This window comes from Gadus morhua, chromosome 3 (genome assembly GCF_902167405.1).
Source record: "Gadus morhua chromosome 3, gadMor3.0, whole genome shotgun sequence".
NCBI classification, from domain to species: domain Eukaryota; kingdom Metazoa; phylum Chordata; class Actinopteri; order Gadiformes; family Gadidae; genus Gadus; species Gadus morhua.
This window is the reverse complement of record NC_044050.1, coordinates 13,333,702-13,351,629: the sequence shown is the minus strand read 5'-3', so window position 1 is coordinate 13,351,629 and position 17,928 is coordinate 13,333,702. Positions and strand designations below refer to the sequence as shown.

General features: G+C 45.3%; 1 protein-coding gene across 1 annotated transcript; it reads left to right on the top strand.

The window, feature by feature from the left end:
- The first annotated feature begins 16,057 nt into the window (after window positions 1-16,057).
- On the top strand, window positions 16,058-17,433 carry LOC115541008 (macrophage mannose receptor 1-like). Its single transcript, XM_030352723.1, has one exon. The coding sequence runs from the start codon at window positions 16,312-16,314 to the stop codon at window positions 17,077-17,079; it is 768 nt and encodes a 255-aa protein (XP_030208583.1). The 5' UTR covers window positions 16,058-16,311; the 3' UTR covers window positions 17,080-17,433.
- Window positions 17,434-17,928: the final 495 nt, after the last annotated feature.

The window sequence follows — 17,928 nt, the reverse complement described above, 5'->3', positions numbered from 1 at the left end:
TTCTCTGCCACTATCTTTGTAAAAACAACAGGATTATATGAGCAATATTTATTCAGTATGGAAAATATCACTAGAATCTAGAATTTGTTAAAGTGGTCTGGCTGACTCTGCTGGGACTAGAAAACATCTCTGTGGCCACATCTTCATTAGGCCTTTCCTACCTTTTCATTGCAAAGGCATGCATGGAAGTGAACATTTCTGAAGACAATTGCGCCATAATGTTATGGGGATTCTGTTTTTTTTTTATTCTTTGGTGAGGGGCCATGGCACAAGCGGAATCCACTCCTAGGACGGCGAAGAGAAAAAGTCTGTTTTCCGTCTCCATGGTTTCCATGTTCCCTCCAAGCTGCTCAGTATGCCTATCCACTCTTCTTTCCTCCTGTCCTAACACTCTTCCCTCCCCGTTGTTCTCAATGAGCCTGATCGCCCATTCTGATCAGTAATGATGCTGCGCTGCAGGGTCACGGGCTTTGCTCTGTGCCCATGAGTGCAGACTCTCTGAACCGGGCACGTGGGCCTGGGAGAACTCTGTCCAATCATAAAGTTTCGCCCAAATTAAACGATTGTATGGCCTACCCGTCTGTCGTCCTACCTACCTTCCTACCTTACTCACCCGGCTACATGCGTCCATTCACTGCGCATGGCCAGAGACTTCCACAAGTCTAGAAACAGCCAATGGCTAGCGAGCTAGCCATACCTTCCAAATTGAGCGTACTCGAAATGTCGTACCCTAGCTACGAATTAAGTGGGATTTAAATTAATGTAGAATACGTTTCCACACAATTAGCCCTTCACTTACAATCGTAGTGATGTTGTTTCAGCCTTCCTTGGGAAGGGAACATATGTCCTGTGCACTCCATGTCAAAAGATATGCTGATATACAAGCTTCATAATTTGTTATACATTCTGGCCGGGAGCAAGGAGGAAGTATATCGACTGCACTGGAGGAGATATACTCATGAGCAGAGAATTACTCAGAGCCCCGGGACATTAGGATCGGCTAAGTTTTATTTATCCTGCTTAAGGAAAGGTTTTCTTTTCATCCTTCAATTAATGATCAAGGTCAGGTAGCTGCAATGCCCCCTATGGAGCAATGGTGTAGTTGCAAAAACCACTGATACCTGTATTACAAGGACATGCGTGTGTGTGTTTGTGTGTGTGTGTGTGTGTGTGTGTGTGTGTGTGTGTGTGTGTGTGTGTGTGTGTGTGTGTGTGTGTGTGTGTGTGTGTGTGCGTGCGTTTGCGTGTGTGTCTGTGTGTGTCTGTGTGTGTGTTTACATCAATTCCTGCTACAGCAGACTTGTTTACTTATTGAACTGGGTCCAACTCCAAAACAAATAAATGATCATTTTCCATGAGACTCATAAAGAATAAACAAAAGAAATGTCTGCCTGTGTGTGTGTGTGTGTGTGTGTGTGTGTGTGTGTGTGTGTGTGTGTGTGTGTGTGTGTGTGTGTGTGTGTGTGTGTGTGTGTGTGTGTGTGTGTGCGTGAGTGTGTGTGCGTATGTGCGTGCTTTTGTGTGTGCGATGCGTGTGCATGGATGCGTGTGTGTGTGTGTGTGTGTACGATGCGCGTGCGTGGGTGCGTGCGTGCGTGTGTGTGTGTTTGTGTGTGTGTGAGTGAGTAATAGTGAGTAAGAGTGAGCCCAGACAGTACATCAGTCACAGTGTTCCATGCTCTGATTCAGTCTGTGCATGGATGACATCTCCCACACAACCACACCTTACTTACCAGAACTATCCATCATCCCTATGGCCCAGTCAGACGTGCTTGGTATAGAGGTAGGTAACCCCCTGTTTTGGCAGGGAATCTTCTGCCAAGGAGCAAAGCTTAGTCTAAAATAGGTATATTTTTGTCTATACTTTGTGAGACCCAAAACTGTAATTTTGAGTTACTTTCGCTTTGAGCTGAACATACTCCTTTAGATATGTAAACTTTTGCACTTTTGAATTGGAATACTTTTGTGGTTATCATTGGGGTAAAACATATTGTTGGGTACATTCAAGCATACAAAATGCTAAACCTTTTTCTCAGGCTTAACCAATGGAGGCCGAGGCACAGGAAGCTGCTCTGCCACCCGGCTGTGACCAATGAGCTGCACACAGCCCGCAGGACAGTGTGGTCCATGAAGGCAGTGCACATGTTCAGCCCCTTCTCTTTGATCTCTAATCTTCTCTGATCCCTCTTTCTTCTTCTCCTCTCGTATTGAATACATTGCAATGCATTCTCTAGCTATTCAAATTCTCGTTTCCTCACCCGATTCTAAACACGGCCTAATTCGGGTTGACCTTTGCACTACTTCCGTAACTTCTATTCTGTCGCTGTGACATCGACTCCTTTGCTCCACGCAGCCACGCCCCAGCCTACTAATCACTCACACCTGTCGCTCGTCAATTCTAATCCCCTCTGTACCTCATTCCCTTTACGAAGCCCCCAGTTTCAGTTCACCTCTGGCACTGTCTTTTACGCCACTGTTCGATGGCGTCACATGCTCTTAGAGCGCAGATCCATCCCTGTTGCTTCAAATCAGGTTTCGGTCGGCTGCTTGATACGCAGCGGTCTGTCAGCCCAGCTTCCTCTAAAATAAAGGTCTGTGCTCCAGAATCAAAAAAATTAATTTGATACTGAATCTGATTTGTAAAACGTGCTCGCACATTCACAATCTGTGCACACGGTTGGTCAATCCTAACCCCTTATCTAGCTTGTGACCTCAGGACCGTATGTTTTTCATTGGATGAAACCCGTAGTTAGGAATCCAACCTTTTGGTAATCTGTAGGTACTGTTTGGGTATGAGCGGCCCACTGCATTCCCTGCTGTGTAGAATCGGTGGAAACGGATTACAAACCCTGTGCATGTCTTGCATATCCGAGGGCACCTTTTACAAATCGTTAGGTACACATTTACAAACGGTGCGTATGGATTGTGAATCCGAGGACATGGATTACAAATCGGTTTACAGATCAAGTTTGTTTTCCTGCCATGTGACCCCTGGTGGGCTCCGAAAGTGTCTGAGAAGAATGAATAACAAATATGTAACCATGTTTGCCCCACCGCCACACACACAAACACAAACATTGTGATTTTAGAAAAGACAATTACGGAAGACAATAAGCTAATGATTCCTGCAATCAGACTGGGTTGGTGTGAATGAACTCAATTGGTTCGAGAACAATGGATCAGGAATATAAAATATTAGTTAAAAAATATAACGCTATTTGTAAGGTTTCTAATTTCAACATAAGAGCCGGGAATGAAGAGGAGATACAATTATGAAAGAGAAGCTGCCAACAAGTGTCCTGTGGGAACTCTTTATCCTCCTCCCCCCTCCTCTTCCCTCTTCCTCCTCTGTCCCCTCCTCTTCCTGTTCCATCTTCTCCTCTTCCCACCTCTTCCTCCACCTTATCCTCTTGCTTCCTCTTCCTCCTCCTTCTCTTCTTCCTCCTTTTCCGTCTTTTTCCTACCCCTCCTCCTCTTCCTCCTGCTCCATCTTCTTCTCTTTCTCATCCGAACCCGCGTCTTTCTTTTCCTCCTGCTCTACCTTCTCCTACCCCCCCCCCCCCCCCTTCTTCCTTCTACCTTCTACTCCTCCCTCTCCTGTAACTTCACATAGCAGGTAATTCATCACTTACCAAGTTCCCTTACCACATTAGCCATAGCCGGCACGCCACTCCCCTGTCTGTTTATCCAAGCTAACTGATTGAGGCAGTAGGGTAAACAGCTTAGTTATCTCGCCAGTGCTTTTGTATGGGGACACCAAACCAACACAGCTGGCACAGTTGCATACGCACCAACCCAGCCAAGTAAAAATGATCTCTAACCTCATACGTTAGTTAACCTTCTCTAACATAATACACTCAAACCTAACCGTCACACCCTCTGAGGTTGCATGCTTTTGTTATTGCTATACTAATTCCGGGGCAATAGAGTGGCGAAGTCACGCCCCTTGCGGTAGAGCCCGTGGGACCTATGAGATCGAAAAATATGTGTGGGTTTCAATGGAGAGAAAGTAATTATCTTCTGGTCCCAGTCTTTATATGCCCCGGATTACACATATGTTTTTTGTGGATTTAAATGATAATTTTTCATGTCAAGAGTTTGACCGTTTATTGTGCAACTGTTCAGTTAAAGGCTGTAGAGCAAACACAAAGAGAAAGACTACATGTCTCACATTTGCCGTCACGATCCCTGCGACTGGCGTGGACAAGACCGACAATCTCCCCATCGGCATAACTGAAACTCTCCACATGCCCCAACTTAAAATGGTTTTCACCTCTTTTGATGCTTTTATCCTCTCCTTGGAAAAAAACTAACATTAACCAACTTCTTCACAAAAGTTTTTATTTTTCTTTGCATGAAAAATTATAATTTAATTCGGCAAACAACATATGTGTCTGGGGCACATAAAGACTGGGACCAGAAAATAATTACTTTCTCTCCATTGGAACCCATTCATATTTTTCGATCTCATAGGTCCCATGGGCTCTACCGGAGGGGGAGTGACTTCGCCACTCTATTCTTTAGTGGAAATTAAGAAGTGAAATCCACTGTGTCTGCTATCTCTTCATTCTAAGTTATCATATTCAAAATGATGAGCGGAGTCTATGAAAGTACCCATCTTTTACCTTACACCTACATTTAACCATCGCTAACCTGAATTTAACCATCTCTAACCTAACATATAACTTGACCATCTCAAACCTAATACCTAAACATAACCATCCCCCTAAATGACATCTCTAACCTTATAACATAAGAATAACTATCTCTAACCGAAACTAAACCATCTCTAACCCAATACATAAGAATAACCATCTCTAACCTAATATCTTAACACAACCACCTCTAACCTAATCACTAAACCATCTCTAACCCTAAACGTAAACGTAACCATCTCTAACCCTAAACGTAAACGTAACCATCTCTAACCCTAAACGTAAACTTAACCATCTCTAACCCTAAACGTAAACGTAACCATCTCTAACCCTAAACGTAAACGTAACCATCTCTAACCCTAAACGTGAACGTAACCATCTCTAACCCTAAACGTAAACGTAACCATCTCTAACCCTAAACGTAAACGTAACCATCTCTAGCCCTAAACGTAAACGTAACCATCTCTAACCCAAAACGTAAACTTAACCATCCCTAACCCTAAACGTAAACGTAACCATCTCTAACCCTAAACGTAAACGTAACCATCTCTAACCCAAAACGTAAACTTAACCATCCCTAACCCTAAACGTAAACGTAACCATCTCTAACCCTAAACGTAAACGTAACCATCTCTAACCCTAAACCGAAGAGTAACCATCTCTAACCCTAAACGTAAACGTAACCATCTCTAACCATAAACGTAAACGTAACCATCTCTAACCCTAAACGTAAACGTAACCATCTCTAACCCTAAACCGAAGAGTAACCATCTCTAACCCTAAACGTAACCATCTCTAACCCTAAACGTAAACTTAACCATCTCTAACCCTAAACGTAAACGTAACCATCTCTAACCCTAAACGTAAACGTAACCATCTCTAACCCTAAACGTGAACGTAACCATCTCTAACCCTAAACGTAAACGTAACCATCTCTAACCCTAAACGTAAACGTAACCATGTCTAGCCCTAAACGTAAACGTAACCATCTCTAACCCAAAACGTAAACTTAACCATCCCTAACCCTAAACGTAAACGTAACCATCTCTAACCCTAAACGTAAACGTAACCATCTCTAACCCAAAACGTAAACTTAACCATCCCTAACCCTAAACGTAAACGTAACCATCTCTAACCCTAAACGTAAACGTAACCATCTCTAACCCTAAACGTAAACGTAACCATCTCTAACCATAAACGTAAACGTAACCGTCTCTAACCCTAAACGTAAACGTAACCATCTCTAACCCTAAACCGAAGAGTAACCATCTCTAACCCTAAACGTAAACGTAACCATCTCTAACCCTAAACGTAAACGTAACCATCTCTAACCCTAAACCGAAGAGTAACCATCTCAGCAGAGTGTATGTAGTATAGATGCTCCTCAATCCCCATGGATGACTCATGGTTGTTATGTTCCCTTGAGGGGCTAAACGGTGCCGGACCCAGGGCTTGGTGTCCATTAGGCCCTTGTATTCATTGGTTATTAGAGAGTCTGCCCTTGTAGCCTGGGGACCGGTTCCAGGGCTGTGCATGCGCCCATAATAATAAACATTGAATTGTGTATACGTATTCATTCATACGCTGTCGTCCAATGCAAGATAATTGAAGCTGAAAGAAAATGTACGCAAATGCAGACGATATTGGCGCAATTACAAATGGAAGCTATAGCCTGACAATGTTTCTGAAGGCACCCAGTGTCCTTTTTCACTCAATGTCATGTTAGGCCGTTATTTCAACGACTCAACAAAAGAACGAGGGAATTGGAGCTCCTGCTTGAGCCTCCAGTGTATGTTTTCTTGTCTCTTATTTCACTCGTAACATGTGTGTGTTACTCTGTCCCCTGTTAGTCAATTAAATTGTATTTGTATAGCCCTTAATCACTGGTACAGTCTCAACGGGTTATCTATATGCTATCCATGCTTTAGTTTTTTCCGAATTTTTGTACTTAAATTCTCAGACAGCGCGTATCATACGGATGGGATGAAATGATTGGATGGTCTGCCTGTCTGTTTGCCTACCTACATGTCTGTCTACCTACCTACCTACCTGCACTCATACCCCGGCGCAGTCATTGCACATGACTGGAGTCCCCCACAAGGCTAGGCATACCTTCTGGTTAAGCTAGCAAGCTAGTCATATTTTTTGGGGGGGCAGGGGCTTTGAAGGGAGGCCAGAAGGGAAGGGTGGGATAATTTCTGTTTGAGTTGACGCCGGCTGTTTTTCTCAAAATAGATGACCCTAGCTTTAAAATAACATTAAGTGACCTACCCTATACCTTTTCCTCAACATGTTCATATGTATCATGTATCTTTCAGATGGCTGTGTGTGTGTGTGTGTGTGTGTGTGTGTGTGTGTGTGTGTGTGTGTGTGTGTGTGTGTGTGTGTGTGTGTGTGTGTGTGTGTGTGTGTGTGTGTGTGTGTGTGTTTGCGTGTGCGGTTGCATGTCTATGTGTGTGTATGTGTGCTGCTGCATGTGTGTGTGTGTGTGTGTGTGTGTGTGTGTGTGTGTGTGTGTGTGTGTGTGTGTGTGTGTGTGCGTGCGTGCGCGTGGACTCCTCACCATCAAACTTTCTTTACAAGAAGGAAAGCCATCTATCAGTGGTGATGAGACGTTGGGTGCTCGGTGTGTTGTTTGCATGTCTAAGCAAAACCAAAGGCCACCCACCAACACCCATTCAAAAATCGTTCCGTGTCTGATATGTTTTTCTCTGGGTAAAATAATCGGAAATTATCACACGTTTTATTTGATCCCCAGCGGAAAGAAATGGAAAACCGAGTCCATTAAATCACCCAATACGAATATATTACATTAACAAAAATTCATGTTATCAATTAATTGTATTATTATAACCAAGCTTCTAAAAAAACATGTCATATTAATGTGTCAAATATGTGATATATTGTGATGTACTAATCATTAATAACGTCCATAATAACATAATCACAAGGAATGAATGGTGTCATTTAGTGGGCCGTATTTATCACACCAAAATGGACGGATGTCTGATGTGATCGGGTAACGTGCATGATGCACATTTTTCGGGGCGGAAATTGAGAAATTCAAGCCTCAAGACATGAAAGTGTGTGGTTTGATCACAGTGTGACTAATGTGCTGTTACCAATCGGATCCTGGTTAGGAGTTTGGACCCGTACCAGACGCCTAAGGATCGCCCACCTGATTCCAAAACTGGCTTGTGAAAAATCCCTTTGCATTCATATTTGTTTTTGCCCACAAAGGTGTAGGTTGGAACCAAATCCTGTATGAATATGTAAATCCATATTCTTCCAGCGGCACAGAAAGAGACCAGCCGACAGAGAGAAGAACCTGCCTGAAGAACTGAAACCACCGCCACCGCCGCCGCCATGGACCGGCCCCTCTTATGGATCCTTCTACTCACCTACGCCTTGAGTGGCGTCCTAGGCAGGCACGTATTCGTGGACCAGCCCAGGGGATGGGCCGACGCACAGAAAACATGCAGGGCTGAGCACACCGACCTCTCCCCCGTAACCAGCGTGCGTGACACCGACGGGCTCCGCGAGGCCTCCGGGGGTACACTGAAGAGGAGCTGGGTGGGTCTCCACAGAAACAACAGCGTCTGGCGGTGGTCCGGAGGGGGCGTCCTCACCGACTACCAACCGTGGCAAGACTGGGAACCCAACAACTGGCTGGGAAACGAGTGGGTCGTAGAGATCCTCCCCACCGGGGAGTGGAACGATCGCCAGGAGTACAAAAATAGCTCCTTCTTCTGCATCAGCCTGACGCTGGTGAGTGAGAACCTGCGGTGGGAGGAGGCGCTGGAGCACTGCAGGCGGCAGGAGGGCGACCTCCTCGCCATGCCCTCCGACACCCGGCACCTGCTGGCCCTCAGCGAGCTGCAGAAGACACAGACCCAGCGCGTGTGGGTCGGCCTGCGGTACCTCCGGAACCGCTGGCTCTGGGTGAACGGGGACCCGATGGGGTTCCAAGGCTGGAGCAAGGCAGGGGGAAGAAGCCCCGAAGCCAACGGAGAGGAGACCCTGCCCCGGGAGCCCCGCTGCCCGGCCCTGGACGGCTCCTGCGGGGCCTTGACCAGAGAGGGGCTTTGGGAAGCTCGCGACTGTCGGGAGAAACTCAGCTTCATTTGTGACTAGCACATGTTTGTTATTGTAAAGTCTGAAGGTATTGTGCAGCTTTATAGTACTAAGTTCTCATATGCAGACATTTTAAAAAATAGGACTATCTTTGACCTTTTCTGTTTTGTACGATTAACATTGGAGGCAGCAAACATTAAAATGCTTTTTTTGTAAGCGGTGACATGATTAATGTGTGCAGGGGAAGAGGACTTTACTGTGATACATTTTTCTGATTTACCCTTCCCTGTAATGAATGTTATGATTTCACACGGGCCGGGGACATTGTCTCTCAACAGCTTGTGGCCGTAACATAGGTGTCCATTCAAAAGGGCTATTGCTATAGCCACTCAAATAGAATGGAAGGTATGTCACACACTCAAATGGTCCATTAAAACTCACATCATCTGACATTTTGTATTCCTTTTTATTACGGTCTCATAGGTCCCATGAGCAATAGCGAATTACGAACTCTATAAGCTGTGTTCGAAATCGTTCCCTATCATGGATGAAGTGCACTAAATAGGGTGCACGCCATTTTGTAGGGTGTTCGAATTCTCAGTGGTCCACTATATAGGGCACTATATAGTGGACTTAAAATAGGGTACATACGATGTTCCCTACATGTTACTCCCGTATACCACAATGCAATGCGGTTGTATTTTTCTAGGGGAGAAGAAGAAGCCGAATAACCGCGAAAAACTAATACATTTAATGATGGAGTCTCCGGCTTTCGTTTAGAAATGTCAACAATTTATTTGGGATTTGACATAGAATATTTAACATTCAAAATTAATTAAACAAGGAAATGTAACATTCAACATCAATACAACCTCCAGCTTTCGTCGTGAGTGCCCGGTTTGTTTACATGATGTGGGCGCATCTGTCTGCGTCACACAAATACCCGGCGCATTTACTGACGCAAATTACGTTTAGAAATATTCAGCGTAGTGTCCGAATTCTCGTTCCCTATTCCCTATATAGTGCACTATATCATGTACACTATATAGGGCAGGGCTATTCAACCTCCTTAACAAGTGGGCCGAAAAGGAAAACCACTGGGGGTTCATGGGCCACAGAGTAAAACTACGTGAATGAATCGCTACAAATAAATCGTACTTAAAGTAGTGTTAATTTAATATATATAGTACTACTACATAGAATAAACTTGTCAGACGCATTCCTTCCTTCTTCACTTTTAATCGTATTATTATAAAAGATTTTGCTCTCACATATTTTGGACACTTATTTAGAATTCAACAATGTTGTTTGAATCATCACAAAACAGAACTACTGTACATATGAGACATTTTGAGCCAGTGAGTCAGTGAGAAAGATGCACTGCCTTGTTTGGCTCAGCCTGAGACACTCATGCAGCTTCTCATAGGTCATGGAGCAACGTGCCCTTGTTCTGATGGCATTCATATGAGAAAAGCTAGACTCAAACGTATCGGTTGAGCCAAACATTGTCAGAATAAGTGATGCCAGTTCCTGATTGTGGGGTACTGCTTCTAGCTAGTATCACCGGCTACACACACAAACCTGATTTGCATGCAACTATGTTTCTCCTTTATTTTATTTATTTTTTGCATGCAACCTCTTGCGGGCCAGGAAAAAATTAAGAGGGGCCGCATTTGGCCCACGGGCCGCTAGTTGAATAGGCCTGATATAGGGAATAGGGAACGAGTGTATAGGGAACGATTTCGAACACAGCTATAGTCTCTGGGTGTGTTCGAAACTGCCTACTTGCTTACTACTCTTACTAACTATGACGTCAAATTGAGTAAGCAGAACGTAGTAAGCGAGTTTTAGGTAAGCGAGTAGTATCCGAATGTCTTCTACTTCCGGAAAGATTTTGTGTAAGCATCGCTAGCTTACTAGACGTACTCAACTGCCCCAGAATGCACTGCGTCTATTCAAAAGAACAATGGAAGCAATGGCGCTAAACGGGGAGCCGCAGCAGCAGCAGAGCCCACAGCCATACCGATGTAATTGTTTAATAATTGTTTTTAACACATCACCGCAAATCCTTAGGTTGAAGATGTACTGTGACGTTAAATGTGACGTTTATATATTTATTTATAATATTTATTAACGGCGCCCGGTCGGTAGATTATTGACACGTCATTTGAGTCACGTCATCTGAGGTGGTTAAGTAAGGACGGTCTTCTGAACGTCGATTACTCAAATGGATTACTCAATCATTATTTAAGGATTCGAGAAGTAAGCCAAATATTTAGTAGGTAGTAAGCAGTAAGCAAGTAGGTGGTTTCGAACACACCCTCTGTCCTCTCCATCTGAATCACTCGCTTTTTGCCCGTCAAGTGGGTGTGGTCTATGCAGGGCCGGATTAACAAATCATAGGCCCCTGGGCACAAATGTCTGAAGGCCCCCACCCCCCCCCCCCCTCCCCGAAAAAAATCAGGAAAAAAATGAAACCACTCAGTTGATGTCTCATAATGTCTGTGACTGTCAATTTTTCATCGCTACCGCGGTTTTTTTTTTTCACCATAGGTGGACTGGCTCAATTGACAGGTTATGGGAGGGGGGTTTACTGTCACATTAGGCCACTATATTGTTCAGAATCATTATATTGCTGTTCTTATGACATTCGTTTTAATAATGAATTTTTAATGAATACCCTATTTAATAATACCATGTATAACTATTTTAAGAGTACAAACATTCATAAAAAAAAAAAAAAGTTTATTTTGTGTGGTGCCCCCCCACTGGCTGGGAATGGTTGGGGCCCCTGGGCACAGTGCCGTGTGCCCTAATGGTATATCCGGCCCTGGGTCTATGTGAAGTGGGCGTGGCCGGGGTGACGTAATGGCTCCGCCATCCTCACCTGTCTAAAGGTGCTGCCATCTGTCGCTGGAGTAGTTATTGCAGCGTATGTGTTCTATCCTGCTTCCTAGTGGCTATGAGAGGGTAATGCAGCTTGTGTGTTCGATCCTGCTTCCTAATGGCTATGGGGGGGCAGCTTATGTGCTTAAAATACGTAACAGAAGGTTAAATTCCAGGGTGTGGCTAAATCATGGTTTCATTAACACCCACGCTTTGTGCTACTTCCCTTAAGGTGCGGCCACACCAGACGCGTATCTCGCGTAATTTTTACGCGAGATACGCGCGTAAAATGTTGCTTGACCATTTTGTGTCAAAAATGGTCGCGTACGCGCCATACGCGCCTACGTCACTCGCCTAGATGAGTCCATGTCCATGCAAGTGAACGGAGCGTTCCCTCTTCGTCATAACTATCAAACCAAACATCCTTCACATTCACCGAGCGAACATTACGAAAGTAAAATGCACATTTCTCGCTAAAAATGTTTCCATAAACGCATTTAATGGCGTAACTATGTTACTATTTCTACCCAGAATAAAGAAAGTTGTCGGCCGTGGCTGCGCTGGAGTCCGAGGTAGGAAACCCAAACGCCACCGTGTTTGGGTGATAGAGTTTAGATCGGGTTAGATTAAATAATCTCGGATATAAATAACAATAATCGGGTTAAATAACTTCACATGGTGTGTCTGGTGTGTTTCCAGCATTCGTAGTGTTGATCAGCAGATATATAGTCCGCCAAGACGTTGAGGTTGCTTAACCAGAGACTCTGTCCATGCAAGTGAACGGAGCGTTCCCTCTTCGTCATAACTATCAAACCAAACATCCTTCACATTCACCGAGCGAACATTATGAAAGTAAAATGCACATTTCTCGCTAGAAATGTTTCCATAAAAGCATTTAATGGCGTAACTATGTTACTATTTCCACACAGAATAAAGAAAGATGTCGGCCGTATGCTTCTGTCCAAGCTCACTACTCTCTGCCAGTGACGTCGGGTCAAGCTCAACGCTGATTGGGCAACGCGGCTAATCGTCATGCGTATGAGCGTAAAAAGTTCAATTTTTTGAACTCTTGAAATGTACGCGATACACGCGATATACGCGCTTTACGCGCGTTATGCGCGTAAATATACGCGCCACATACGCGCGTTACGCGCGTAAAATGTTGCTTTTACGCGTGTAACGTGTGTACGCGTCTCATACGCGCGTAAACCAATGGTTCCCTATGGAAAAAATGGCGATTTTATACGCGAGGTACGCGAGATACGCGTCTGGTGTGGCCGCACCTTTAGGGAGCCCTCCGAGGGATGTATTGCGAAACGAAAACTACTCTTCACCGCCGCACAGTGTTTGTAGTGTTTGTACACTAATCTAAAGGCTCAGGCAGACATTATTGATTTCTGACACCAAATCGGGTAAATGCAGGGCGTCAGGGCACTTCTTCACTCTCTGGAGACCTACACGGAAAATAGAGTCCCATCCAAGACATGCCCCCTCCGTCTTCTCTCTGTGCTCTGTCTTCATGGACGGAGCCGCGCCCCCCCTCCCCCCCGAGTATGCCATATGTCATGCTTCGGGGGGATAGGAATTTTGACATGGGTATATGGTGTTCAATATTGTAAAAAATGATGTCTTGCGTTTTTTCCTGATATTACACAATACAAAACTCTCAATATTTCATAACAATCAGCGGACAACCAGATCCCTTCCCTAGAAGGTGACTTCAGAGGACGAGTCTCAATCTCTTAATGCTTCATGAATGGCTTCAGGATGATTACAAATCCTAGCTGAACACCCGGAATCCCAATAACGGCTCTTTGCCTGTTTCTCAGAGCCTTGAAGAAGATGGATCCATCGACTAAAGCCGCGAACACACCAAGCGCGTACCTCGCGTACCATGTACGCGCGTAACGCAGCTAAAATGTTGCTTGACCATTTTGTGTCAAAAATGGTCAGATACGCGCGTAACGCGCTTAGATGAGACCCCCCCCCCCCCCAGCCTGTGGATTTAGGAGTCCGAGGAAGGAAACCCAAACGCCGCCGTGTTTGGGTGGATGATAGAGCTTGGATCGGGTTAGATTAAATAATCTCGGATATAAATAACAATAATCGGGTTAAATAACTTCACATGGTGTGTCTGGTGTGTTTCCAGCATTCGTAGTGTTGATCAGCAGAGAAATAGTCCGCCAAGACGTTGAGGTTGCTTAGCAATCAGAGACTCTGTCCATGCAAGTGAACGGAGCGTTCACTCTTCGTCATAACTATCAAACCAAACATCCTTCACATTCACCGAGCGAACCTTATGAAAGTAAAATGCACATTTCTCGCTAGAAATGTTTCCATAAACGCATTTAATGGCGTAACTATGTTACTATTTCCACCCAGAATAAAGAAAGTTGCCGGCCGTGGCTGCCATGGACATGGCTGCGCTGGAGTCCGAGGTAGGAAACCCAAACGCCGCCGTGTTTGGGTGATAGAGTTTAGATCGGGTTAGATTAAATAATCTCGGATATAAATAACAATAATCGTCTTAAATAACTTCACATGGTGTGTCTGGTGTGTTTCCAGCATTCGTAGTGTTGATCAGCAGATATATAGTCCGCCAAGACGTTGAGGTTGCTTAGTAACCAGAGACTCTGTCCATGCAAGTGAACGGAGCGTTCCCTCTTCGTCATAACTATCAAACCAAACATCCTTCACATTCACCGAGCGAACATTATGAATGTAAAATGCACATTTCTCGCTAAAAATGTTTCCATAAAAGCATTTAATGGCGTAACTATGTTACTATTTCCACACAGAATAAAAAAAGATGTCGGCCGTATGCTTCTGTCCAAGCTCACTACTCTCTGCCAGTGACGTCGGGTCAAGCTCAACGCTGATTGGCTATTGCGGCGCGTATGAGCGTTACTCGCGTAAAAAGTTCAATTTTTTGAACTCCTCGTACGCGCGTATATGTACGCGCGTATATATACGCGCGTATATATACGCGCCTCATACGCACCTAACGCGAGTAAAATGTTGCTTATACGCATGTAACGCTCGTACGCGTCTCATACGCGCGTAAACCAATGGTTCCCTATGGAAAAATTGCCGATTTTATACGCGTGATACGCGGGTAACGCTTTTGGTGTGGCCGTACCTTAACGTGCTGTTACCAATCGGATCCTGGTTAGGAGTTTGGACCCGTACCAGACGCCTAAAGGTACGGCCACACCAAAAGCGTTACCCGCGTATCACGCGTATAAAATCGGCAATTTTTCCATAGGGAACCATTGGTTTACGCGCGTATGAGACGCGTACATGCGTTACACGCGTATAAGCAACATTTTACTCGCGTTAGGCGCGTATGAGGCGCGTATATATACGCGCGTATATATACGTGCGTACATATATGCGCGTACGAGGAGTTCAAAAAATTGAACTTTTTACGCTCATACGCGCCGCAATAGCCAATCAGCGTTGAGCTTGACCCGACGTCACTGGCAGAGAGTAGTGAGCTTGGACAGAAGCATACGGCCGACATCTTTCTTTATTCTGTGTGGAAATAGTAACATAGTTACGCCATTAAATGCTTTTATGGAAACATTTTTAGCGAGAAATGTGCATTTTACTTTCATAATGTTCGCTCGGTGAATGTGAAGGATGTTTGGTTTGATAGTTATGACGAAGAGGGAACGCTCCGTTCACTTGCATGGACAGAGTCTCTGGTTACTAAGCAACCTCAACGTCTTGGCGGACTATATATCTGCTGATCAACACTACGAATGCTGGAAACACACCAGACACACCATGTGAAGTTATTTAAGCCGATTATTGTTATTTATATCCGAGATTATTTAATCTAACCCGATCTAAACTCTATCACCCAAACACGGCGGTGTTTGGGTTTCCTACCTCGGACTCCAGCGCAGCCATGTCCATGGCAGCCACGGGCGGCAACTTTCTTTATTCTGGGTGGAAATAGTAACATAGTTACGCCATTAAATGCGTTTATGGAAACATTTCTAGCGAGAAATGTGCATTTTACTTTCATAAGGTTCGCTCGGTGAATGTGAAGGATGTTTGGTTTGATAGTTATGACGAAGAGTGAACGCTCCGTTCACTTGCATGGACAGAGTCTCTGATTGCTAAGCAACCTCAACGTCTTGGCGGACTATTTCTCTGCTGATCAACACTACGAATGCTGGAAACACACCAGACACACCATGTGAAGTTATTTAACCCGATTATTGTTATTTATATCCGAGATTATTTAATCTAACCCGATCCAAGCTCTATCATCCACCCAAACACGGCGGCGTTTGGGTTTCCTTCCTCGGACTCCTAAATCCAGCGCAGCCACAGGCTGGGGGGGGGGGGGGAGTTTTGGGCGGTCTCATCTACGCGCGTTACGCGCGTATCTGACCATTTTTGACACAAAATGGTCCAGCAACATTTTAGCTGCGTTACGCGCGTACATGGTACGCGAGGTACGCGCTTGGTGTGTTCGCGGCTTAAGGATCGCCCACCTGATTGCAAAACTTGCTCGTGAATAAAAATCACTTTGCATTCATATTTGTTTTTGACAAAGGTGTAAGCTGGAACCAAATCCTGTATGAATATGTAAATCCATGTTCTTCTAGAGGCACAGAAAGAGACCAGCCGACAGAGAGAAGAACCTGCCTGAAGAACTGAAACCACCGCCACCGCAGCCGCCATGGACCGGCCACTCTTATGGATCCTTCTACTCACCTACGCCTTGAGTGGCGTCCTAGGCAGGCACGTATTCGTGGACCAGCCCAGGGGATGGGCCGACGCACAGAAAACATGCAGGGCTGAGCACACCGACCTCTCCCCCGTAACCAGCGTGCGTGACACCGACGGGCTCCGCAAGGCCTCCGGGGGTACACTGAAGTGGGGCTGGGTGGGTCTCCACAAAAACAACAGCGTCTGGCGGTGGTCCGGTGGGGGCGTCCTCACCGACTACCAACCGTGGGAAGACACGGAACCCAACAACTGGGGTGGAATAGAGTGGGTCGGACTTATCAACCCCAACGGGGAGTGGTACGATGCCCATCAGCCCAATCCGTGGTCCTTCTTCTGCATCAGCCTGACGCTGGTGAGTGAGAACCTGCGGTGGGAGGAGGCGCTGGAGCACTGCAGGCGGCAGGAGGGCGACCTCCTCGCCATGCCCTCCGACACCCGGCACCTGCTGGCCCTCAGCGAGCTGCAGAAGACACAGACCCAGCGCGTGTGGGTCGGCCTGCGGTACCTCCGGAACCGCTGGCTCTGGGTGAACGGGGACCCGATGGGGTTCCAAAGCTGGAGCAAGGCAGGAGGAAGAAGCCCCAGAGACAACGGAGAGGAGACCCTGCCCCGGGAGCCCCGCTGCCCGGCCCTGGACGGCTCCTGCGGGGCCTTGACCAGAGAGGGGCTTTGGGAAGCTCGCGACTGTCGGGAGAAACTCAGCTTCATTTGTGACTAGCGCATTGTTTGGTATTGTGCAGCTTTATAGTACTAAGTTCTCATATGCAGACATTTTAAAAAATAGGACTATCTTTGACCTTTTGTACGATTAACATTAGAGGCAGCAAACAGTAAAATACTTTTTTTGTAAGCGGTGACATGATTAATGTGTGCAGGGGAAGAGGACTTTACTGTGATACATTTTTCTGATTTACCCTTCCCTGTAATGAATGTTATGATTTCACACGGGCCGGGGACATTGTCTCTCAACAGCTTGTGGCCGTAACATAGGTGTCCATTCAAAATGGCTATTGCTACTCAAATAGAATGGACGGTACGTCACACACTGACACCTAAAATGGTCCATTAAAACTCACATCATCTGACATTTTGTGTTCCATTTTATTGCCTGTGTGCGTGCCTGTGCGTCGGTCCCAGTGCGAGCGTGTGCTCTCCTTTATTTACATGATGTGCTCTTACATACTCAGATTAAATGCACGCATACAAGTAAAAGTCCTCAAACATACCTGTCTGAACGCCCACACGTAATACTGGAATGGCTCCCACATACCACTTAGATGCATTAATAGTACATGAAAGGATTTTATTTAAGTATTTGTGTGTTGTACGAAATACGTGCTGCACGGCATCTCATGATTTATGGTCTATTACGACACCTTTTATTTGCAGTAAAAATAATAATACTTGTACTATCCACTGGTGGAAGTGTTACGTTTTTTCTTGAAGAAACTATTCCAATCCTTGGTCGCTTTTAACTCACTTTATTTGTTAAAGTAGGCATGTTTTGGTATAGTAACTATGAAGCATAAGGGAGGGAATTGTATCTAACGCGTGAGAGAGAAATACC

What these genes read in the sequence shown, in the direction of transcription:
- LOC115541008 (XM_030352723.1), top strand. Translation starts at nt 16,312, where the DNA reads ATGGACCGGCCACTCTTATGGATCCTTCTACTCACCTACGCCTTGAGT.